Source organism: Pieris rapae, chromosome 16, assembly GCF_905147795.1.
Source record: "Pieris rapae chromosome 16, ilPieRapa1.1, whole genome shotgun sequence".
Classification (NCBI taxonomy): domain Eukaryota; kingdom Metazoa; phylum Arthropoda; class Insecta; order Lepidoptera; family Pieridae; genus Pieris; species Pieris rapae.
Window position 1 is genome coordinate 5,523,833 of NC_059524.1, and position 24,657 is coordinate 5,548,489.

The window sequence follows — 24,657 nt, forward strand, 5'->3', positions numbered from 1 at the left end:
TACGGACAAAATGGACCATTATGTCTCTGGACCCCAGTAACAATGCCTATAATTCTTCTCGACTTCATTAACAGGCTTCCATTTGCATGACAGCCTCGACTTATGTACAACTACAGCTTATAATAAGCGCTTTGTAGATAAGACGAAACGTCTATAATATAGCTCGAAAAACAATGATAAAATTAATTGAAATTTTATTTTGCTATTCGAAATGTAACCTTAAGACTTGGTATTACGCGTGTCTTAGGATTTCAACGACTGAAATTCAGGCTAGTTGTATGGCGGTGGGCGCGATCTCTTCCTCTCGCTCTGCGGGGCGTGGCTCTCGAGGGCACGCCCTTCCTCTCCCACTATGAAGGCTTTCGTTGAACGACTTCATATCTATACTAGTTAACTGTAAATTGTATATTTCTTATGAAGTCTAGGGTTAAGCGTCGCAATTTGAAATAGAATTATAGTAATATTATATTGTCTTCTGAATTTCTATTGTTTTCTTTATATGGTCTCAGAAACTTTAAGCACTTATGTACTTTCATAATACTTCAAAATTACTTAGAGTTTTACGTATTTTTGACATTGACATGACCATGATATGAATTTAACAACAGAAATTTTAAAAAAATATCTACAATAGGTACAACTAATGTGTCGATGAATGACGATCCTAAAAAAACTTCTGATTTCCATAAATACCGTAACTTAATACACAACAGAAGGAATATATTCATTTTTTAATGCCACCTAGGCCATTTACACCAACGTGTTGACGAAATTTTGTGCACACAAGACATTTCGGCACTCTATATTTTATGTACATTTTATCTTTCACTAAGTGATTTATATTCCGATTTTTCAATTACTCAATAAAAACTCATAAATTGTAAAACTGTCCCACGATTTCACATAATGCACAGACAACATGGTCAGCTTGATGATTCTTGTTCACGTAGATATGACAAACGGAGAGATAATTTCAATTGTATTCAAGGAATTTCATATGAAAGGCCGGTTAACAAGGATTCTAACAAGAATACTGAGAACAGGTCAGGGATGGTAGATACGTTCCCTCACATAAACGTATTTATGAACCAGATTCATGTTCTTGAAATGATCAGGTCAACAGCATCAAGTTATGTTTAGAGACAGGGCTAAAGAAGTCTGTAGCATTAATCCTTCTCAGTGGGACTTAAAACAAAAGATTTTAGGACATTAAATTGGTTAAAATATATATTATAATATAAAAAGTACACATGTAGTTTTTAAGTGCATATAATTACTTCAATAATTATTTACGTTGCGCGTTATCAAAGGAACACGATACAGATTCTAATAACAAATCGTTTCGTATTACAAATTATAAGAAACATTGTCCGTATTGCATTTTGATTCAAAGTGTTATCTGCAACTTTGTAAGCGAAATACGAGTATACGCCATGAATAACCTTAGTAATAAGCCTTAGTTGTTTGGCGAGGAAAATGACAATTAAAATACGCAAAACTAAATAATTTCCTTGAAAGGGAATCGGGAAATTTATTTATCGTTATCCAATGATAATAAAATCATGAGGATATGACATACAGGTTGAAACCTCCTTAGAGTAGGTATTAGTTTTGTGAGATACTATTTGTCCTAGATACCTAATAATAGAAGAAACAAATAATCTTCTGCTCGGAAAGGAGGAGCACGATCGTGCCAAAAATTATAAGAAGAATCTTCTGTGGTTATAGTCTGATAGTTATAAGTAAAATTTATTAGAATGTTCAATGTATAATTGAGCTATACATTAATGCGCGCCTAAAATGGCACTGAGTTCAGTGCCAGAAGGTTTTTCACTTAATACATAGATAAAAGAAATACTAATGAAGGCGAAAATTTTGTACATATGATTGTTATCTAGAAGTATCTCTGTATATACCCTATAGATCAGAACACCCTACAGATAGGAATAAATGTTTTACGGAATTCGACAGGATCATATAATATAGCTAAAAGGTTACTCGACATCACATGAAACCGAAGAGCTGGCAGCTGCCTTGGACAAAGGAGGAACGCTGCCAGTATCTTCAAAACCTATCCTAAAGGGACTCCTTTTAATAATATATTTTAGTTATTACATTTTAAGGTTAGTTATTATATAAGAATTATTTTTACATATTAAATATAGCTAACTTATATAATTGAAATACTAATAAATAATTTCAAAGATCACGATGACAACGGTAAGTTTTCGACTGTTGTACCACTCACTATAATGATATAGAGACGAACTATGGCTATAATATTATTTAAAAAGCTCTTCATTGTTTTGTCTTAAAACAAGTTACTGTACTAAATCAAAGGTTCTGTAAAAGTTACACTTAGCCACGTATTTAGTCATTTATTTTAAATCAGAATTTACTAACGACTCGTTTTATTGGTTTTAATAATTAAAGAAGCTGTTGCCCAATATGTTTTTGTTGTAGTATCATAGATTTTATGAGGAAATTATAATTTTATTCAAAATGATTATAGGACTAAAATTATTGTTTATCTATTGAAATATTGTGACCTGAATAATTATTGCAAGTTTTGTGTAATCACCGATTCAACTGGTTACAACATTTTCGCAAATTCAGCATCCATAAGTCATTGTCCTCATTCTGTCCTCAGTCTCTCGAAAATTTCAAAAAAGTCAAACTAATAATAACATAGATATTTTAGAAAATATTTAGTAGGCAGTTCTGCATAAAATTTTGCATTGCTTGCTAATCTTTTTAGAAAGTAAATTGGTACATAGGAAACTATATATATTTTCTTAAGTCTTAAAAAGACTTTAAAGTTGAAAGTCATATGATATTTAAGACTGGAATTGGGATGTAAAAATCTATTTTACGTTGGGCGTAATGTGTTAAAATAGTTATATAATAATATTTTATTTTAGAGTAATTGCTATAGATAGACTAGCAATTCTTTATTTTTAAAGTTATCACAAATGATATTTAGAAATAATGCAAATTATATGTAAAGTTGCCGATCTAAAATATAAAAGCTAAAAGTTTGGCATTATTATATTATATTTATTTATCGTTATACTTTGTCCCAAGTTCATAGCAGGAATTATTTTATATCATGATTATTGAATATTTAAACCTAATACTTAATGTTTAACTAATAAAAACCATTTTGCTGCAGACCGTCGGTATTTATATTTCATTTGAATTAAAAAATGCCGCTTTATTTGATTAGACAAAATATTATATTACCACACCAACCACCACTTCTAACAAGGAAGCAAAAATAAAATAAAATTTTATTTTTAAAAGTTTTATTAGGAAAACAGAAATTCCTATAGATAGTTTATCGTTATTAAGTAAGTATAATGTCTATTTACAATCATCTCATATCTGACCAATTGGTTGTCGAGTCATTCAGATCATTTATATTACATAAATTTATATTTTAACGAAGCTATGCATAAATTACGACACAACCATACATCTCTTTAACACGGTGTAACAGCCACCTCTATCGATCCGTCGGCTAGGTCGTTCCACCATTAATAAAAAAAACTATAAAACTGGAACCGATTATCAACTTCAAACTTAACAAAAGCACGAGCAGTCCGCAACGAAGTCAGTAGCGCTGCCAGGCGCAGGCGGCGGAGGCCCCGGAGGGCCGCGGCGCCGCGCCCTGCCGTCACAGCTCCGAGAAGAATTCCGGTGAGGAGTGCGGTGTGGGTGGTGCGTGGCCCGCTTGCGGTACAGCGTGTTCGCAACCCAACAGTGCTAGCCTCTGCTTCAACACGTCACGCTCGTGCGTCATCCTTGCCACCTGCAGCTGTAGCCGGTGCAACTCATCCTGCAGTGATCGATTTGTCAGTTCTAGTTCCTGTCGCTGCTGGAGACGCTTACTGCGACAGTTCTGGGCGTAACCTCTGTTTTTTAACGTTCGTCGCTTTTGCTTCAATCGAGTCACGTCTTCTCGGGGAAATCCATGAAGGCGCTTATTCAGCTCTCGCACGCTTAGTGTCATCAGTAAATCATCACTTAATAGGTCGTCTCCACAAGAAGATGGCTGATAGGAGGGCAGTGGGCCCGTTCGCGGGGAAAGAGCGGAGCACGAACTGGCGGGGCGAACTACCATCTGCTGCAAATGGTGTTCCTGGCCACGCCACTCGCGGCGGTCCCATTCTTCAAAATTGCCACATGGTACGGTGCGCATATCGAGAGGTTCTCTCATGTGCGGCAACCATAACACGTCATCTACCGGAGGTGCTCGACACGGACTGCGGCCAATGGGCGCCGGTGGCGTCTCTGGAGGTGTGCTGGGATCTACCGCGATGGCAACGTGAGGTTGTGGGTAAGGTCCGGCATCAGGCCATTGGCGGCAGGCGCGAGCGCATGCGGGCAATGCATCAACAAGATCGTGCCAACCTGATCTTAAGGGTTCCCGCTTAACTAATTGATGGTCTTCAAGATGATCTAATTCGAAGTTTTGTACGTATTCATCAGCGAGTTGGTCTTCGTCCTCGCGGTGAGCTTGCGGAGTGACCGTTTGCATGGCGCTCGACTGAGAACAGTCGTCGGGCGCGTGTTCTACCATGTAAGCGTTCGGAACGCGCGTCGGCCGAAAACGGACTGCCGCCGCGGCGCAGGGCGGCGAAAACTCCGCCCTGTAGCCCAATGACGTGGTGCGACGCGCGCACCTTCTACAGCCTTATTAACGTGGATATAAGCCTCGCAATGAGACATCGCAATATAAACACAACATATTTACTTACGCCACACTTACACATGTAAAAGTACCTTATTAAATACATCGCTGCACTTAAAATACCTACTTAAGTTACATATTACTAGGCTTCTGTTCTTAATTACTTTCACAATATGAAATTAATTACGGTCGATATTAATCATTATTTTCGATTATTTTATTTACATCATTATTGCATTACATTTAATATGCATTAAAAAACTTCAAAAAAAAATTCAAACCGTGACTTTCTTTAACAATATTTATTAATGCTTTAAGGTTGTTAAAATTAACATCGAACTGATCTTAAGAATATCACAAGAAAATAAAACTCATATATGTATCTCTTATTTAATATTCTTTTGACCATTATTGCAAAAATTTCCAAACTAAGGTTGATGATAATGTTTTAACTTATATTAACTATTGTTTATAATTGATGAAGGTCAAACAAGGTTTTAGCGATATGGCTAACAGTAGCCAGAACAGTGATTTCACGGATCGCAGCACACGAGGGGTTCAGTCAGCGTAATACCGAATTACATTTAATCACCAACCTCTACCCGCTACTCTAAACATTTAACCCTTCCTTATTATCCTTAAATAATTGAAACGGTTCTCCAATTATAATAGAAACAATCATTAATTAATGTATCTTCCTCCTTTCTTTGCTATTTTTCTATCCGCTTTTCAAAATTTTTACAACGTAAATACTTTATAGAGCATTGTTAGCCTAGTGGTTTTAGCGTGCGACTCTCATCCCTGAGGTCGTAAGTTCGATCCCCGGCTGTGCACCAATGGACTTTCTTTCTATGTGCGCATTTAACATTTGCTCGAACGGTGAAGGTAAACATCGTGAGGTAACCGACATCTTAGTCTAAAAAAGTCGACGATGTGTGTGAGCCACTGGAGGCTGATCACCTACTTGCCTATTAGATTTAAAAATGATCATGAAACAGATTCAGAAATCTCAGACCAAGACCTAAAGAGGTTGTAGCGCCACTGATTTATTTTTTGATGATAATGTTCATTCAAATCGTTGCACATGAAAAATCTATTTGTATTTGACCAGTAGGTATGCTGATTTTGAGCAATATAACAATGTCAAATTTATTATTCTGCACCTTTACCATCAAGCTAATTTTCGAATACTGAATAGGTATAACAAATTCGATGTAAGTATTGAATGTTTGTTTCTTTTGAATATTTGTTTGTTAAAAAGAGAGATTCATATAATCTACCTAAAATATAATACCTCGAAAATTAATAGATTATAGAAATCGAATGGTAAATAACACAAGTTTAATTGAGAAAGGCATAGATATAGACGTATCTGATAGGGTACTGGGTAGCGATGCGCGTGTGAATTCGCTGACGCGGCATCCACCGCTCCGCTGTTTACTTACCACGGTCAACATTGTTAGCAGATTCAACCGCGAATGTTATTACATGATTAACCTAACACGTTCTCATCTCTTGTTTAAACTTTTGCTAATTATCTGCCTTTTTGTTTAGTGTACAAAAAAATGTAGTTGTCTATGATTCCCGAAAGTCATTACCTACCGAAAAAAAAACATTTATATTAAAGTGTCGCAAATCAAAGAGAATGTTATGTGATAATATCGTTAGAACTCTTCGCTCTTTTGGACAGACTCAATTTCACGTTGCGAATTATTCATGCGATCTATTCAAGGAATTTTTTTATTTTATTATGTGATTTTGTATAAAACATTTGTCATTTGCAACAAAAAATACATAATCTAATGAAACTAATGCTATTGAGAGTATGTTGTACGTAGATACGTAGTAATCGCAATTAAAATTTAAAAAAGAACGTTTCGCTTTATTTATGTTGTTGCAGATCAAATCACACAGCTTTGTATGTAGCTGGTTAGGTAATTGCAATTAATGGCGCGATTCGCTAAAATAGTCCAAACATAAAAATATACTAAAATTTATTCATACGTGGACGTACGACCTAAAATACAGAGCCTAGCACACATTAATCGAGGATTGTTGACAAACAATAGACGACAAGGTGGCTTCAGGTTGAGAGGCTGCCTCCCAGAGGCGGAACACGTACGCGCTGGTATCAAATGCTCTTCATCAATTGATTTCCTCCCACTGCACCCTCCAACGCTCTCATCCGATGATCCTTATTCCAACCTTATTTTACATATTTTGAATGGAATATTTGATTTTTAATTTTTAATGGTAAGGTGCTACAAAGTATCGCTTGTGATTTTTAATTTGCAAAATAAACAATATTTTTGTAAATGTAGCCTTTTTAATAGAAGATATAGAACAGACTACAGGCTCATCTCGTCGGCCCATCGTTAAGTGATACTGCCCCCCATGGACAATGTTATAGAGCTCGCGAGTGCGTTGCCGGCCATTTAAGAACTAGTACGCTATTTTTTATTGGATTATTACCGTATTGATATAACACTTGTTCATTTAATCTGTTTTATTCATTTAAAAATGTTACAAAAGTAATGAAAAAATACGTTTATAACAGTACATACAATGACTATCTGTAGGACTGTCTATAAATTAATAAGGGAAAATATTTTCTTAATATAAATAAATAATAGTGACCTTTGATTCCAGCCTCTAGATTTCTATAGGTACCTGTTTTCTCAATCGATTTTCTATTAAGGCAAGTATAATTTACGACCCCAGTATTGAGAGTGCTACGCTAAGCCGCTAGTCCGGAATATGACTCTTATGAAATAGACACTATGTACTTACTTATAGGAACAAAATTTGGACAAATGCTTTCACCGTGTTGTGCAAGCTAGATTTTAGTAATTATACACAAAACACATTCTAGTAGTAGATAGTAGTTATAGTAGAACTACAATGTATTTGGTGTCATTTCTATGATGACCTTCACGACCAGATAATCGTCCAACGCCCTCCGCACATGTTTTTATGCAGAGTCAGAGGTTGCACGCTTATGCAATTAGATTTCCGTATCTATATAATCATGAGAATGTAGTCTAGGATGAAATTTGAGAGGTTAAGAATGGATGCAATGCATAGTAGGTAAGTACATTTAGTTTTTTTTTCCACGTTCACCACAATTTTTTACCTTATCGCTCCCGTGTCACACACCGGAACATTCTTTAACGAGGGCTTTTTTTTATGTTTCTGAAAACAAAACTATACTTGAGCTTTAATTAAGCCTAAAGCTTAACAACGCTTAAAAAACCTTTTAGAAGAATTTATATTTGAACGATATAGATTTCATAACTGAAAACTTCTCTTGTTGTTCTCCTCCCTGGTGTTCTCTTCTAGTTATCTGATTTGGACATTAAGTTTCATAAGTATAGTCTTATTAACTATATTTAGGACTTATATGCAGCTGCTATGCTAAAATATCGACAAGACATCAACAAAACATTTCTCACGTAATAATACGAAATATGATCATAACTCTTCCCAATGCATTTTCATGACTTCATGCATTTTTCCATAAAATTGCGCAGCCCGAAAAGGGATCGATGCGACACGATGACAGAAAGAGAAATTCTCTTATACTCTTCTCTTCCCCGGAGGAATAATAATAGAAATTTCTAAAGTGACCCGACGGAAGAAAAACCAAAGAATAAATCTTAATGAAAAGTTCTGGAATGTTTCTATTCTAACGGGGCTCAGAGTAAAGCACACAAAACAACTATAACAACAATAACTCACCTAGACTTATAATCCAGTGGCGCTACAATATGGGCCTTGGCCTCAGATTGTATCTGTTTCTTTGATCATTTTTATTGTTAAAGACAAGTAGGCGATCAGCCTTCTGTAACGGACATCTGCCGATTTTTGTATTTGTACACTGGACGGTTTCTATACGATGTTTTCCTTTCGGAAAAAAATCCATTGATTTTCGTAGCGCATGCGATGATTTGAACACACGAAATTTGTACTTAGATTAGGCCACTAGGCCTATACTAGTCGTCGAGACAAAGTATGTAATAGCAATAGCACAAATTTGATATGTCAATTTGAGTATGTTTTGTTGTTGTAAAATGTATGGAATAAAATAATTATATTGCTTAAAGTTGGAATAGGTTTTGGGATGTATCGATTAAAAGACTACATCTTTTTATATATTTATTTTCATAATAAGTATTAACTTCATAACATTTTAGTATAATTAACGTAAAAACAAATAATATAATATAGCTAGTATATAATATATTTTTCTTAATCCCAGTTATATTAAAATTCATAACATTATAAAAAATTAAATGGCAGACATATCACACATTAACAAATTTAGGAACAGTCTTTATGAAATAAACATTTGTAAAAAGGTATGAATCAACATAATGTATAACAAATATTATTCTAGACTTCTTGGAATTAAGACTATTGGACAAATATTTATCAAAAAACATGCCACTATATTGTAATGAATATTTTTTTTCCTTTAGCTACCCATAAATCTTAATGATTATTTTTTTTGCGTAATCGTAAAAATTTCAATTTTATTTTTATATAAAAAACATAAGAAATATATTATTGCATAAACATAACAATATAAATCTATAAAAAACTTAATTCAACTTGTCATGATAATTTAAAAATGCAAAATAAAGAGAACAAAATGCGAATCAAAAATTTATAAATAGACAATTTATACTCCTTTTGTACTTTTTCACTAGATTATGGCAATTTATATAATCTCAAAAACGTTCAAATAATTATTATGCTAACAACTATAATACTCACGCTATCTCTTTCACTTTACCATAGAAAAAAGGACAGTAAATTTAGAAATTGAGCAATTAACTTTATATGTTAAAATTGTATTAAAATATTTAATCATCTTTGGGGATCGAAATATTTCACAGTCTTCAAAACACCAAAAATAGTTAAATAGAATTACCATTTATTCCTACATTACGCTAACTTTATAAAAATTCCAAAGCTAAAACGAAAAACTAGTTAGCGTTCTCTTTTATTTTTGGAATAAAATGTTATTTATCATGGCTTCATATGTGCTAAGGCGTAATCGTGGTAATACATCATTATAGCGAGTGGTTGACCCAGAATAAGCGAACTCCAAACAACCATATTGCCCCAACGCGCTCCCAAACGCCACTCAAATACCTTTGAAATGACAGATAGAGGTGGTTGAGCCATCATCCCTAAAAACGCCCACACCCGGAACATTTGAAGAGGGACACTCACCTAAAATAGTAATAATAAAATAATTTTATATCGAAAACATATTGTAATAAAATCTAATTATATAGATAAGCGCCATCTGTTGACAATTTATGTTACGATAATAGATGGCGTTAATAAACGTATAATCTTTGCGAAGCTTGATCGTTCGTAAAATGTTCGATAAAAGCGGCGCTAGTGTCTATACAATTTAAAATATTATCCCGATCTGAAATTGATTCTAAAAATCGGGTAGATCTACAATTATTGCAGAAAAACTGATCTAGAAGTAAGATACAACATATTATAAGGCAATTTTTTAAACTTTAAATTATGAGACAAACAGCGTGCGCTTTCCAAACGATGAAAAACGTTATATTTAAGATAACGTTGTCGGTAGTTACTTACCAAATATTCGTGAAAGAACGCCGATATAAAGAAGACCATAATAGCCGACACGCCTTTACTATAGCCCATATTAGAAACGGGCACGTATACGTGTCGTACGGCCCAAATATGCACAGGCAAATTCCACGAACTCCAAAATACTGAAATATTACGGGCATTCCACCAATCGCCGTAGAAGTTACGGTCCGCGAAATGTAATAACTCGCCCATTAGGTTTAGGAACGAGTGGAATGTGAGGTAAAAGAAGCACAGCCATAGTAAATGGTTAGGTATCTGAAAATATTTATTAAACGTTAATAAAAATGAGTGTGTATCTCCTAAACGGACCGATAATTTATTAAAAACTAGCTAGAAGCGGGGAGGGCTTGCACGGGTGGACATTTAAACAATGTAACTATTGAAATGTTCTTTAATATGGAAGAACATTTTGTTCTATCATCAATAGTTTTCGTAGCGCATGCGATGAAGATGATATTTGAGAGATATTTTTAACAACTTGGGTGACATTATTGTAGTTTTAGTAGGGTTTAATTTCTTGCAATTAAAATGGCCTATATTAATAGGTGATAATGTAGCATTCAAAATTTAAAATCTGTCTAGTACACTTTGACCCAATTCGACATTCAAATCTTTCATCTTAATAATATTTATGTATAGTAAAACGAGTGCATCAGTTAAGATAATTAACAACTTGTGGTGGATGTCTTTATACAAAATATTTTAATATATACTCACGGCAAGTTTCAACAATCTTTCTGTAATTCTTATATAATCCATTTGCGAGAAGGGATCTAGGGCATTTGTTACCGCCGGTATCATCCACTGTTGAAATAGTGCCATCACAAGGTTCACACCGAATATTACTTCGACAATTCTTTTGATTAGGAACCTCTTCCTTATTCTGTAAAGGGTACAAGTCAAATAATGATAAATAATTATACGTAGAAGAATATTGGAGGCACTGCGATGGTTTTTCTTTTACAATATATAATTAATAAAATTTATGGATTACGTGTGTATGAGTGCGCCATTCTTAACACTAATCATGCGTTCGAACAGGCTGTGCACAAAATATGAAACAAATAAAATCCATTGACTATGAATACATTTTCCATTGTATTAGAGTTTTATTATACAAACTTTTAAATTTACTGATAAGGAAACGAAATTCAAAGGTAAAGGATACGAAAGATAAGAAAACATTAGGAAATAAAATACTTTGGTTTGAAATTTTTGCTCATAATTATTTTTTCAACACTCAATAAGTAGACTTTTAAAAAGTAAAATAATAAACAAACCTATTAGTACGAGGGAAATTCAATTCATAGCAAAGGGTAGGTGCGAGCAGGAAGTAAAACAAATCGCCAAGCTTCAAGTTATCAGGATACTGTACGATGCCTGTCATTACCTCGTCGTCTACATCTTCTGTGAAGAAACGAACGTTTTTTTACTCTTCAGTGCCATTGACTAGTATTAGCCACTAACATCAAATGTTTGTATGATGAATCTATCAGCACCTCTGTTGTTTACGCTAAAAACTAAATCAGTTTAATACAAATATTTGACGCGGGTGACGAAATGCTTAAAAAAATAGTTTAGTTAACATCGGTAACTCATTTGTATTCACATTTAATAAACGAATACTTATTTATAAATAATAAACAGGAACTTGAAGACACAGTTAACAATTTTTAGCAAATAAATTTCTACCGAATTTCTGCAGCACACGCAAACATGAACGAATGATTTGCGTGACTATGAGTGACCGAGATTGTCTTTAAATTGGCAAAGAAGTAGGTACTATTTTTAGTAGATATTTTTTCAAACAGTTACAATATTCCATTCCTTATATAAAAGAAACAATATTTTAACCTGCGACCACGCACATTAGCTTTAGCGTTATAATTTAGAATAATACAATTTTAATTATTAATATTAGAAGCATTTTAACTGGTAAAGTGTATTTTCTATTTTTTCTTTTTTTTTAAACAAACATCAAGGCAATTTTATTTTAATACTAAATCATAGACCTTAAAATAGAAATAATAAAAGCATGAGAAGATTTTCAACACAAAAATCAAGATCAGCATAAAGGAGACCTGAACCAAAGCTTACAAAGTGGTTAGAGTGGAAAGATCTGTGTCTATACAGATTTAGTAAAAGCACACAATAGTTATTAACGTCTTAATTCGTAATATTACCTTCGCCGTTCACAAGATCACCTGTAAATACGAACATTGTTATAAAATTTTATCAAACAATACAATACGCGTCCTAAAGTATTATTCATAAATGTCGTCGCATTTTTATAGCACGAGAATGACATCCACTGATTTTTCATGAGTAATAGTTAAAGTTATAGGATTGGTTTTCAAAAATGCTACTCGAGTCCATAAGATTACATGGATAACAACAAAACAATGCAATGGATGGGATCACCCGGGAAAAGGAGGGCAGGCTAAAAACGGGCTGATGACTAATATAAATTGCAGGAAAACACCAGCTATTTGCAACGGTAGAGTCATTTGGCAAGGGTTGGAATAGGATTTTACCCAAGAGGTCGATGCCCACAGATATCTGAGATTTTACTTCTAATATTTAGCTATATAATACTAACAACATTTAAAAGGACATAACAAAGGCTGTTTTGTTATTGCATTATTCTCATCCATAATCACATGACATTACGAAACCTTGTTGTCAATTATCAGAGATTTCAAAGGTAAGATTCAGAAACGAGACTTTCTCGTTTAACTCAGGAGTCCCTTAGCGCTTAGTCTTTTTTTTAACTTATCCCAAGTCCATAGACAATATGTTGACAAAAAATTAGGATTTGGCTGATCTGTATCATAGAGTCCAACCAAAATTTAAATAAAATAGTTTTCTTTTATCTGCAATACAATATTCACTAAACGGATTTTATATTTCTAAGTTGAAGATTCTTATTTAATATAAGCAGGCTGCAGAAATCGTTGGTCTGATTTAATGTGTTATCTCAGGAACACCTAGTTGGAATTTTTGTGTTCAACAGCCATTCACCGAGTGATAAATTGGTTAAATATTACGTTATTAGTTAAATATTGTATCTTATATAAAAACGGGACGAAACCGCGGTATTTAACAAACTCGGGCACAGGTAAATACCTCCTGGTTAGAAGTAATTACTTATTTATTAAAAATTATCCATAATAAGATTGTCATTGTTATCTTAAAGGTACAAAGATTATCATGTGATTAAATAGATAATGTTTACAAAATCAAATTATTGACTAAAATTTAATTGATAGAAAATATTTAAACACGTGACCCTATTGCTATGTGTAATAAATTTAATTCGTAATTAAAATAATGTGAATCTACACAGTTTAGTCAGAGCACCGTTTAAATGTTTGACACTGTTCCCTCATAGTCCGACTAATCAAAGTTATATCAATTATGAAAAAAGAATATATAATTTTTGTGAATAACTAAAATGACCCATATAAGAATGAATTATATTATTCAAACATTTTTTCGTATAACCAACACGCAGATTTTCATTCCGTATTGACTCAAGCACACCAACTGTTTGCAATGCAAAATTTTCGCCCCAAACCTATCGCAAACGATTCTCCATAAATTTGGATATTGGATCCAGAGGTTTACTAAATGGGCATTTATACTGTGTATTTCTGTGTACTATATTATTTAATAATTGTAAATGGACAACTCTTTACAATGTATATTAAGCCTCGAAATGAACTACAAATTGAAAACTATTTCTAATTTATATTTTAAATCACCTCACAAAGTAAAAATACAATAATAAAATCTTTAGATGTTAAATTAGGAGAATTTATAGTGGTCTTAGGGGGAGCATTTTGTAGTCATCACTCTACTTTTACTACTTTTCTCTTGTTCTATTCACTTTTTAAGTTTACTCGCATGATAATGGCCCCTAACACTATAGTGTTGGAACAGCCATACGTGAAAATATAAAATTGTATATAAAATTCTAAATAATAAACCAGTAGTTTTTTAACATTAGTAAATGGTAATAGAACACAATTATTCTTAAGACGACAGGGTTATCCATTAAACATATATTATTTTTTGATCTCTCGCTATAGTTAGACTTGAACTTTGCGTTCAAGGCTAACTACGTTAGCAATTTAGTTCTTATCTACCTTATATTACTCATCTAGTATAAATACCTAGTAGTTATCATCAATAGTAATAATAATTATAAGAATAAATAAAATGTACGTCAAAATTTATAGAAAATTGTTCACGTATACGCTTAAATTAAAGCATATTTAAACCAGAATTAAAACTGTTTAACCAAATTTTACAATTGTTTCCCTCTGTTCTAAAATGTACGAGTTTTATTCAAAATTATCTATATATACTGCTCAAAACAATTAGCGGAACAAAACTTTAAAGTAGAACTAACTTTTTACTTAAGGTTTTAATTATTACTGGCTACTAGATAATGTTAAGGCATTGTCGAAGAAAATAAAAAAGAAAAGAGCATCGGCGTTTTAGTTAGTAGTCCTAAAATAAAGTGGCACTGTGTCTAGAAACACCTAAAAACAAAGTGACGTCTTTGAATTTTCATTACTTTCTAATCACAGAAAACACATTTTAAGTAGTTTTTTTCAATCTTTTGAGTATTAATAGAAATTGAAGTGAGCCTATTGAGTATTGTTATTCATTGAAGCGAGTGAGTTTAGGTCATAACCCCAGGTGTGACTGAATTCATCTGGCATGTCTCCAGAGCTATCGCTTTGCTTGAAGAGGGTCGAACTATGCGTTATGTAGGAAATGATCTAGGAGTAGCCCCTTCTGTTATCTACAGACTTTGGAAGCGATACCGTGAGACGGGAGAATACTCACGAAGGCGGGGTCAAGGTGGAAAGAGAAAAACTACACGTTTGCAAGATCGCTACATCGTCAACTGTGCTTTACGTAACCGCACCACAACTGCAAGAGATCTACAAAATACACTAAGGACGGCTACTGGTGTAGAAATTTCCGACCAGACGGTAAGAAATAGATTGTTGGAAGCCAATTTGAGATCACGCCGACCAGTTCGGGCTGTGCCTCTAACAATTCAACATAGACAAGCTCGCCGACAGTTCGCGCAAAATCACGCTAATTGGCAACTTCGACATTGGAGGCCAGTGCTTTTTACTGACGAATCACGACTAACACGTTGCGATAGTCGTCTCCGTGTTTACAGACGCCCAGGCGAGCGATACAGTGCAGCAGCAGTCCAGGAATATGACAAATTTGGATGTGGCCCTGTGATGGTTTGGGGCGGAGTTAGTTTGGACGAGCGCACAGATCTCGTCGTTGTTCCCGGGCGCTTGTGTGCTCAAACTTACATTGAAAATGTGCTCGAAGATCATGTTTGGCCCGCAGCATATGGTATGGGCCCAGATTTTCTTTTAATGCAAGATAATGCCAGGCCGCATACTGCAGCCATCACGTCAGATTATTTACGACAGCAGGAAATCCGTGTAATGGAGTGGCCTTCCATGAGCCCTGACCTAAATCCAATTGAACACATTTGGGACTTGCTTGACAGGCGCATCCGGAAGCGTCCGATTGCACCTCAAACACTGCAGCAGCTCACTGAAGCGTTATTTGAAGAATGGGAGCGAATTCCACAAGAAGATATTCGGAGGATCATACGAAGCATGCCGCGTCATTGTCAAGCCGTGATTAGGGCTCATGGAGGCCACACACGTTACTGAAAGTCACTAAAGACGAATATTCAAACGATATAAGAATATTTCTTTGATGGACCTTTTTTATCACCAATTAGTTTTTCGTCTACAATGCACATTTTAATTTTTTTTTAATAAAAAAAATACAAATTGATTTTTTTTATTAATTGTAGTAATTAACAAATTAACAAGGTAAAAAATAGCGTACAAGTTAATTTAAATCTAATTTTAGTTTAAGCAATAGAAAGGAGAAAAATCTTGTTCCGCTAATTGTTTTGAGCAATATATATGTACCTGTTGTGGAAGACTGATCACCACTCATCATCATCCAATTGCCTCTAAAGAAACAATGATATAGAGGTAAAAACGTAATTGCTGTGTACCAGTACATCACGGGAGCCGTATGGCTTTTTTAGTCTAGTTAAAAAAATGCAAAATAATAAATTACTTACTGCAATTCGGTACGGATAAACTTTGGCGACGAAGTGAATTTGATTGTTTAGATTTTGCAACTCGGCACCAATGATTCGTTTGACAATAACTCCACAACTTCAAAAACAATATTAAGTAAACCATGCACACTGTTGATATGCCAACTAGAATAAAATTGTTATTATTTGTAAATAATTTAGATAAAATCTACATTTATTAACCTTTAAAGAATTTGTACGTTTTTTTCTAGGAAGGATCGATAGTCGTATTGGTTCAGAAATACCTAGACGGGCATCTGGCTCCACATAGCAGAGGTGCGGGTGACTTCGTGATATTAGTGGAATTTAATATTCTACCTCGATGTTCGATGATGAAACTCAGCTGGAGGTATCCAGAAAAATTCTCTGAACACTCTCCATGATAAATGATAATATAATAATTGAAGATGCAGAGATGCCTACCCAACAACTCGTACGTACGTAACGCCACAGAATCAAGCTGCTCAGAAAATGAGAAATTGCTCTTTGTTGAATACAGACAGTTGTGCCCAACACTGGTCACCCAAATTCAAACTGGACAACCCAAAGGTCGGATTTCTTCTTTACTGTCTCGAGTCCCCTAAATTAATCCAGCCATTCTTGCTTTCAACACTAGGCCCCCTTTAAAAAGGTTAAGCCAGGGCAGTTCCATGCTCTGCAGAAAAACTTCGGTGACAGACTCAGCAACGGATAAATTGATTGACAATTCATTTGATTAGATTAAATACGATTCTAGAATACGCAGCTGAATAGCCGCCTTGTAATGGATTTACGTGTGGCCAGCGCTTGTATAGTTGTATAAGTAATGACAAATTTTCTTATTATCTTCCGACATAAAATATTAAATACTTACCAATATTAAATTCTTGATTTGTGAAATGAAGCGCAATCACTGGTAAACTAATCTCTAGAAGTATTGTTATTATTTGTAATGATTCACCTAACTTATCCGAGAAGAATTCCTGAAAATATTATTATTAGACAATATGTATACAAATTAGTTTTATTTATATAAAAATGAATCGTAGTTACTAGATAAAAATGCATTCATTTCAACAATTTATAATATTTTAAAGTAAATATTTAGCAGTCACAACTCACAGGTCCAGAAAAGCTTGTACCATGAATATGTGTGAATAACGATTGTTATTGAGAGATTTCTCAAGGCTGTGTGACTTGTTAAAACATTGTATTGTAACAATAATGTCAAGTAACATAATATCCTGTTTTTTATTTATTGTTTTACATGTTTTGAGAGTCGGAAAATCCACATAATTTAAATATAAAAAAACCACTCACCGCAGCAATAGCTTTTTCAATCAAGAAACATACAATAGGAGGTACTCCACTAACTACAAAAAAAACATATGATATAACCAGCTATACAATAGTGTTATACTGTAGCCATTCAGCAAAAATATTGCCGAACATTCTAACGGGATCCTATAGTCACAAAATTTATTTTGGAGTAAATTTATTCATGCCTTTTGGTTATCACTTTAATTGTACAATCGGCAATCAAATGCTTGAATTGCAGTTTTAATCTATTATATCTGGGATTGTATGAAAATAATGTGCACTCTAGGTAAGTACATAAATTTAAAAAAATACATTGACAAAACATCAACATGGTTTGGCAAGGCGGTTTTTATCAAGGAGTCACAATCTACATTTTTGAGGAAAAACTGCAGACAAAGTGTATCAAGATACAGTCTTGGACCATGTTGTGAAACATCTCAGCCATAAAGTAAAATTATATAGTTATCTATCTTATCTTGTAAGTTAGATCAAACTGCATGCAATATGCAAATTTCATTGAAATCGGCTAAGCAGTTCAAGAGTCCATAGCATCTTGTCTGAAATTAGGGGGCGAAGGGGTATAGGGGAAGGAGCTGCCCCTCTGGCATTTATTTAAGTTTAAAATACTAATGTATACTTACAACATAGCAATATTATTGAGGGATATTCATGTTTATAATTTTCATCATTATATCCCGTTAATACAATAATCCACTCAAAAGGATTCACACGAATTCCATACCTATAATATATGAAGGTGATTAAGTTTACTTCCTTTATAAAATTAAAAATATTAAGAACAATTAATCTTACCTATAAATTCCTAGAGAAGCATAGAATGAAATTATACAATTGTCAGTTAATTTATGTGTCTACCTAGGTAACACTGAAAATGTTTAGAAAATGAAAAACGGTTTAATGTAAAACTTTTATTGTTTTTCGAAGTAATCTCCGTTTCTTCTACACATCGTCGTAGTCAAAGGAAGCATTAACAAAAGCAGTGGGCTGATGCTTCCTTAGGGGTCTCTTCTATGGCATTTTCCTACGCTTTCACCGCATCTTCAGGACTGGTAAAGCGAATGCCTCGAATTTTATCTTTAGTTCATAGGAATAAATAAAAGTCGCAGGACGCCAGGTCAGGACTGGCGGATGACTCATTATCGCGACACCTGCCATAGTCAAATATTCAACAGTCGGTTTTGCGGAGTGCGTCTGCAGTAATTGTCCTTCCATCTTCTAGCACAACTGTCGCGAAATCACCTTTCCGACTAAAGAATGAGGCAATCATATTTTTTCCTTGACTTCTTCCTTTCTTTATCTTAGTTGGGCGATCCTCGAAAGGAAATACCCACTGAGCTGATTGTCTTTTGTCTAGTTGTCTGATTGTTTCGGCGTCCTAGCAATAAATAATCCAACTTTCATCACCTGTGACGATGTCAAATACAGCATTTGAGTCACTGCCGTTGAACTTATCTAGGATTTGGCGACACCAGTCCTTGAGAAGGTGTTTCTGGTTTCTGGTTAACGGTTAAAGTATGGGTAAGCCACCTGGTACCATCTGTCCTGACGCCTGAATGTTCATGTAATATTTTTTGATCCTGACTCATACCAATGACTAGGCTTGGTTGTATCTGCTCATACATCACTCTTTTATCTTCTTCTATCATGAGTCGAACATCACTGATGTTATCTTCGGTAGTTGCTGTTAAAGGATGTCCCTCATGCGAGACATCCACACTTAAACTTGTTAAAACAATGGTACATATTTGCACGAGATGGGGCTTCATTAAGAAATGCTAATCGCAGCCTATCACAGGATTGTTGTTAAGTAAGTCCACAATGAAAGTCATAATAAATTATTGACTGGAAATATTCTCGCATTAGGTTCATTTTCACATGTAACAAAAGTTTTAGATTCGCCGCCCATTTACAATAACTAGTAACAAATTAATGCAATATTCAACATAAGGTTACCAAAGAGTTCTAAAATTTTAGTAGTTTTCATAAGCAATGTTAATACCTGGCCAGTTTTAAACATTTTCAGTGTTACCCACCTATGATTCATTTGTTTTAGAGCATAAGTATTTCTAGCTTAATAAATAGATAAAAAAATCTTTCTTGTTGCTGTTCATATTTTCTATTATAAAAGTATTTTCTAAGAATATAACTACTTAGTATTTAAATTCTGAACTGTGGCTAAATCATAACAAGAGATCAGAATTTCCTACCCAGGTTAAAAAAAAATGGGTACTAAGGTAATAGATATTTTTTTAATAGACATTAATAAGAAGTCACAACTTGGTACTATATATTTATTATATATATAGTAGAATACCGTTTCAATTTAATTAATTGGTTCATTTTCCATTTATCTATATTATATTTTTTCAATAAATAATAATCTTAAATAGGTTAGATTTACATGTACTTACTTAAGAAAGTTTTCAAGACATAAGCGCAACCCACTGATAGTTAGCATGAGAAATCCCCAGTTTACTAAACCCGTAAAATTTGTGAACTCTGAACTCCATGAGAAAAGAGAGTCCCGGGGTCTGTGACAGCTGTAAAAATGTATAATATGAAATAACTTTTTTCTATTTCATACTTTGTTTATGTAATGTTACTTACGGCTTATCATACTGTAATCTTCTAGCCTTATTTTCTTTCTCTGTAATATCTTCAGCAGTAGTAACACTCTGAGCCCTCCTGTACCGCAAGGAGTTATCCCTTTCTACCTCTGTTTTGGTACCCATTATTTAATATTTATTCTAAAAATATTTAATATATATTTTTAATACCTGAGCCCACAGCTTAGCGTGATTTTAATATATTACTTTATCCTTACTCTACTTTTTCTCTTAGTACCCACTGAGTTACCACTCAATAAAATGTGAATCAGAAATAAATTTACAATAAACTATTGAATTGTAATTTAAAATTTGTTCCATGGATCAACTGAATAGTATTTTAACTATTTCTTGTGCCAACGCCACAGACTTCACACATAGAACAAAGTACTTTTTACCAAGAGTATACTAGACACTCATGACTCAATCGCAAATGTCAATAACTTAATATGTTGTGAATGTACACGGCTAAAAATAATGAGTGACCATCTGCGGAAAATTCAGCTATTTTAGCTAATTAAGTTGTATTGTGTTATGTCATAGGTGTTTACCAGGTATTCCTTAAAACTTTTGAAATAAACTAAATGATATAAGGTATTACTAAGTCGGAAGTAAAATAAATGTATCAAACGATTGTTTCTGAATATATTGGCTATCGCAGTTTTGATATGGCCCCAATACTAGTTGTTAATAAGGATGGTTTGTTAGTTAATTCAATTTTTCTAGGCAAAAAAATAAGGTGGGATATCATTATAATTATGTAAACAAGATATTGTTTTCAACGTTTAACGTAAAATGTAGGATGAAGGTATAAATCAAACTTAATGTTTAATTTAAAAGCGACCGGAGTTGGACCGAGTAGATTTTATACTTTTTGATTATTTATTCTTCGGTACTTAATTGTTACTACTTTAGAGGTGTTCTCAGTACTATACGGCGAAACGTAGGTGAGGGCATCGAATGGTTTGCTGCCACTGGTTTCTGTCCTGCGCTTCCCTTACGACACTGTATAGCTTTGAAGACCATGAGTCTTTCACTGATCGGTCCATCTGGTTGGTGAACGGCCACGTGATCTTTCCCTTCTGTGTTACCAACCACGATCAGTTTCTCCCAGTTCTCATCGCCTTTGCGCATTGTATGGCCGAAATATGATACGATTCGCTGTAGGCATACGGTTCGGACAAGCGAGTTCGTATGCAGAGTTGGGTTGGGTTAGTTGATGTGTAGGTGCGCTGTCTGATGTACCGGTCAACAAATATATCTGCTGACTACCATAACGATATTATGAATATAGACAATTTTACAAATTGGTTGGCAGCAGCTAATTCCGAATATAACAATACCTTCATTAGTTGTTATGAATAATGCTAGTTAAGATTCCGTTTCTACGTCATGAAGTGTTAAGACTCCCACCTTATCATTGCAAGTTTAATCCCATAGAAATGATTTGGTATAATAAAGCAAAAACTTGCTGATTTCAATGTAAGTAGACCTGCAATTTGCAAGTGATATAAAGCTATTAACATAAATAGTTTTCTCACAAATTGTTGCAAAGTATTGGCGAACATGTTATTAACATGTAAAGAAAATTGAAAACGATTTCATCAAGCAAATATATAATCATTGAAATGCTGAAAAGCTATTTAAAATAAACACAACATCAGATGATGAAAATAAATAGGTTTTTTATTAACATTAGCAAGTATAATTATATATTTATTTATTTTTAATTTATACAGAATTTTTTCCTTGATATAAATTCAATCTACCATTCTACCAGACTCAGACTCACACGCCTATATAGACTTTCACGCTTACGCTATGTCATCGACTCGTTATAGAGATGTGAATACGCAATATGCGTTCTGTCCCACTCTAAAGTATCACCGATCACGTCAAACTGATGTGATCGTATGCGTTCTGTCCCTGTCTAACGCATATTAGCCGCAACTATATTATTTCATCGTGTTATTTTTGTTACGGAATTTCTTGATTCAGTCGCCACGCTCAAAGCCCGCGATAAAATCTATGCAGTAGCTTAACAATCATTTTATTATTTAAAACGATTACACATGGCAGATTTTTAATCTGTAGATGGTCACTTTTTTTTTCGTGTCTAAAATTCCAAGGCGAAGGACACGAGAATAATGTCTCGAAACTCAAAATAATTGAGTCTGAAAGGAAGGTAGTGAATGGAAGATAGTGTTTCGTTATTTTAAGACCACTTGGTTTTGAACTAAAAGTTAATTATGAAGATTTGGACCTCGGAACACACATTTAAGTATGTTCATTGTTGTGACGCAATCGTATTAATGTTCGTTCAACTGGTAATCAGTTATGATAAAATTAGTATTTTCTGATAATTCCTTACCATTTCAGCCATCCTTGGGAGACGGTTGCACAGGCAGCATGGCGTAAATATCCGAATCCTATGAATCCAGCTGTTGTAGGAATAGATGTGGTGGAAAGGAATGTTGTGAATGGTGTATTACATACCCACAGACTTGTCAGTTCTAAATGGTTTTTTCCTAGATGGGCACAGGCTGTAAGTTTTTGGCACATATTTTATTTAATATAAGCTAAAAAATACATTAAGTTTCTGATATAATAGTAAACAAAAAGTTTTTAACATATGTATTTTTGTAGCTAATAGGAACTGCAAAAATATGCTATGCAAGTGAAAAGTCTGAGGTTAATCCTAATCAAAGACAAATGGTATTAAAGACCACTAATTTGACATTCTGCCACTACATAGCGGTGGATGAAACTGTTCGATACACTCCCCATCCCTCAGATGCTTCTAAAACACTCCTGACCCAAGAAGCTGTAGTCACTGTTCAAGTAAGTTTAAATTCATATACAATTACTAGCAGACTAGGCCAAGCGCCGCTTTGGCTAATGTTTTTGTTATACATATATAGTAGTAAGCTATTCAAGGGAAATGGTAAGAGAACTTATATGAAAGGTAGATAGCTTATGTGAAACGTTGGTACTTTTGAACCAGCTTTATCTGTTAGAATTGTATCAAATAATAAAATAATATTGCGGGTATAAATTGAGATGTAGGCTATCCTATCTTTCAAGTTAGATAAAACTGCACTGATGTACAAATTTAATTGATATCGGTTCAGTAGTCCATCGCTGACAAACAACATGACACATGTTTTATATAATATATTAAGAATAATAGAATTAACAGTTTAGTTTCATACTCTTTGAAGTGTAAGAATTAATCATAAATAAGCCTTCAAAAATGTTAAATTTATATCATCAAGCATTTGATATCTATATATATATTATTTTTAGGGTGTGCCTCTGAGCAGCTACATGGAAGATTTGCTTGCCAACAGAATATCATTAAATGCAGGAAAAGGTCGTCAAGCTATTGAATGGGTTATTGGTAAATTTGACAATGAAATTAAAGAACTAGCCACATCTGCATGTAAAAGTACTGATGAACTTCTCTCTCAGACAAAAAAGTCGATTGATGATATTACTACTACTGCAAGAAGATCAATGGATGATATATCTTCTAAGGCCAAGAAATCCTTGGATGACATAGAGAAATTAACTAAGGCAAATGCAAATCAGCGTAGCTGAAAAGAGGAGTGACCTGATTTAATATGGGCTAAGTCAGTTTGCTTTAGCAAATATAGATCTATTTAAAACCTACCAACAAGCCCATTTAGACAATTATATTGAACTAATCATTCAACACTAGTTTCATTACCATAACATTATTATAATCAAAATTCATAATAATAGTGTTTGATATATTATTTGACAATAAGTTTATGGGTTGTTCAGATAGGAAAGTGCTTATGTAAATGCATTTTAAGTTTATAACTATTTATTATATTCTTATCTATTAGTACAATCACCTACCTAATTTAAAATACACAAAACATATTTACTTGCATATTGTGGGTATATGATGATTATTTCACTAAAATGCATTAAATTTTTGTTTAAACCTGAGTAGTTTTGTCTTATTTATATTTATTTTATTACCTTAAATAATGTTTTTCTACTTACTGTAACTAAAAAGAAGACAGAAAATTTAATAAGCCTGGCTATTGACCAACAAATGTTTTTGTTACTTACAATGTAATGCAACATAAATATCTATATACAGTTTGTTTTAATATCTACAATAAAATATACTAAGATACCCTTAAAAGATAACTTACTCAAATCATTAAATAGTCTTATATGATGATGGTTATATTATGAAG

The 24,657-nt window shown here is 33.7% G+C and overlaps 3 protein-coding genes across 5 annotated transcripts; 1 reads left to right on the forward strand and 2 right to left on the reverse strand.

Annotated features, from left to right (window-relative positions):
- Positions 1–3,294: 3,294 nt before the first annotated feature.
- Positions 3,295–4,709, reverse strand: LOC110991402 (neural retina-specific leucine zipper protein-like). Its single transcript, XM_022256745.2, has one exon. It carries the CDS (start codon positions 4,580–4,582, stop codon positions 3,677–3,679), a length of 906 nt encoding a protein of 301 aa, XP_022112437.1. The 5' UTR covers positions 4,583–4,709; the 3' UTR covers positions 3,295–3,676.
- A 4,578-nt stretch (positions 4,710–9,287) lies between these two features.
- LOC110991401 (diacylglycerol O-acyltransferase 1) lies at positions 9,288–20,858 on the reverse strand. Of its 3 annotated transcripts, none has more exons than XM_022256743.2 (12): positions 20,665–20,858; positions 20,424–20,563; positions 20,228–20,356; positions 18,437–18,537; positions 17,796–17,848; positions 17,350–17,458; positions 16,479–16,622; positions 12,517–12,537; positions 11,614–11,740; positions 11,051–11,216; positions 10,316–10,588; positions 9,288–9,931 (listed from the first exon to the last, which is right to left on the reverse strand). In XM_022256743.2, the coding sequence occupies exons 2-12, from the start codon at positions 20,546–20,548 to the stop codon at positions 9,725–9,727; spliced, it is 1,455 nt and encodes a 484-aa protein (XP_022112435.2). In that variant the 5' UTR covers positions 20,549–20,563; positions 20,665–20,858; the 3' UTR covers positions 9,288–9,724. The 3 variants fall into 3 exon arrangements, with proteins under 3 accessions (XP_022112435.2, XP_022112434.2, XP_022112436.2); XM_022256742.2 differs by having other exon boundaries at positions 9,289–9,931; positions 20,641–20,858; XM_022256744.2 differs by lacking the exon at positions 12,517–12,537 and having other exon boundaries at positions 9,289–9,931; positions 20,641–20,857.
- Positions 20,859–22,512: 1,654 nt separating this feature from the next.
- Positions 22,513–24,400, forward strand: LOC110991422 (protein slowmo). The gene is made up of 4 exons (XM_022256779.2): positions 22,513–22,703; positions 22,802–22,967; positions 23,069–23,263; positions 23,729–24,400. Exons 1-4 carry the CDS (start codon positions 22,672–22,674, stop codon positions 24,020–24,022), a joined length of 687 nt encoding a protein of 228 aa, XP_022112471.1. The 5' UTR covers positions 22,513–22,671; the 3' UTR covers positions 24,023–24,400.
- The last annotated feature ends 257 nt before the right edge of the window (positions 24,401–24,657 follow it).

Bases quoted from the DNA above. Each gene is read 5' to 3' on its own strand.
- LOC110991402 (XM_022256745.2), bottom strand. From the start codon at position 4,582: ATGGTAGAACACGCGCCCGACGACTGTTCTCAGTCGAGCGCCATGCAA.
- LOC110991401 (XM_022256743.2), bottom strand. From the start codon at position 20,548: ATGGGTACCAAAACAGAGGTAGAAAGGGATAACTCCTTGCGGTACAGG. The intron at 20,357-20,423 runs GTAAGTAACATT...ACATTTTTACAG, and splicing joins AGATTACAGTATGATAAGCC to CTGTCACAGACCCCGGGACT. The intron at 9,932-10,315 runs GTAAGTAACTAC...TTACTATTTTAG, and splicing joins CGTTCTTTCACGAATATTTG to GTGAGTGTCCCTCTTCAAAT.
- LOC110991422 (XM_022256779.2), top strand. From the start codon at position 22,672: ATGAAGATTTGGACCTCGGAACACACATTTAA. The intron at 22,968-23,068 runs GTAAGTTTTTGG...GTATTTTTGTAG, and splicing joins TTCCTAGATGGGCACAGGCT to CTAATAGGAACTGCAAAAAT. The intron at 23,264-23,728 runs GTAAGTTTAAAT...TATTATTTTTAG, and splicing joins AAGCTGTAGTCACTGTTCAA to GGTGTGCCTCTGAGCAGCTA.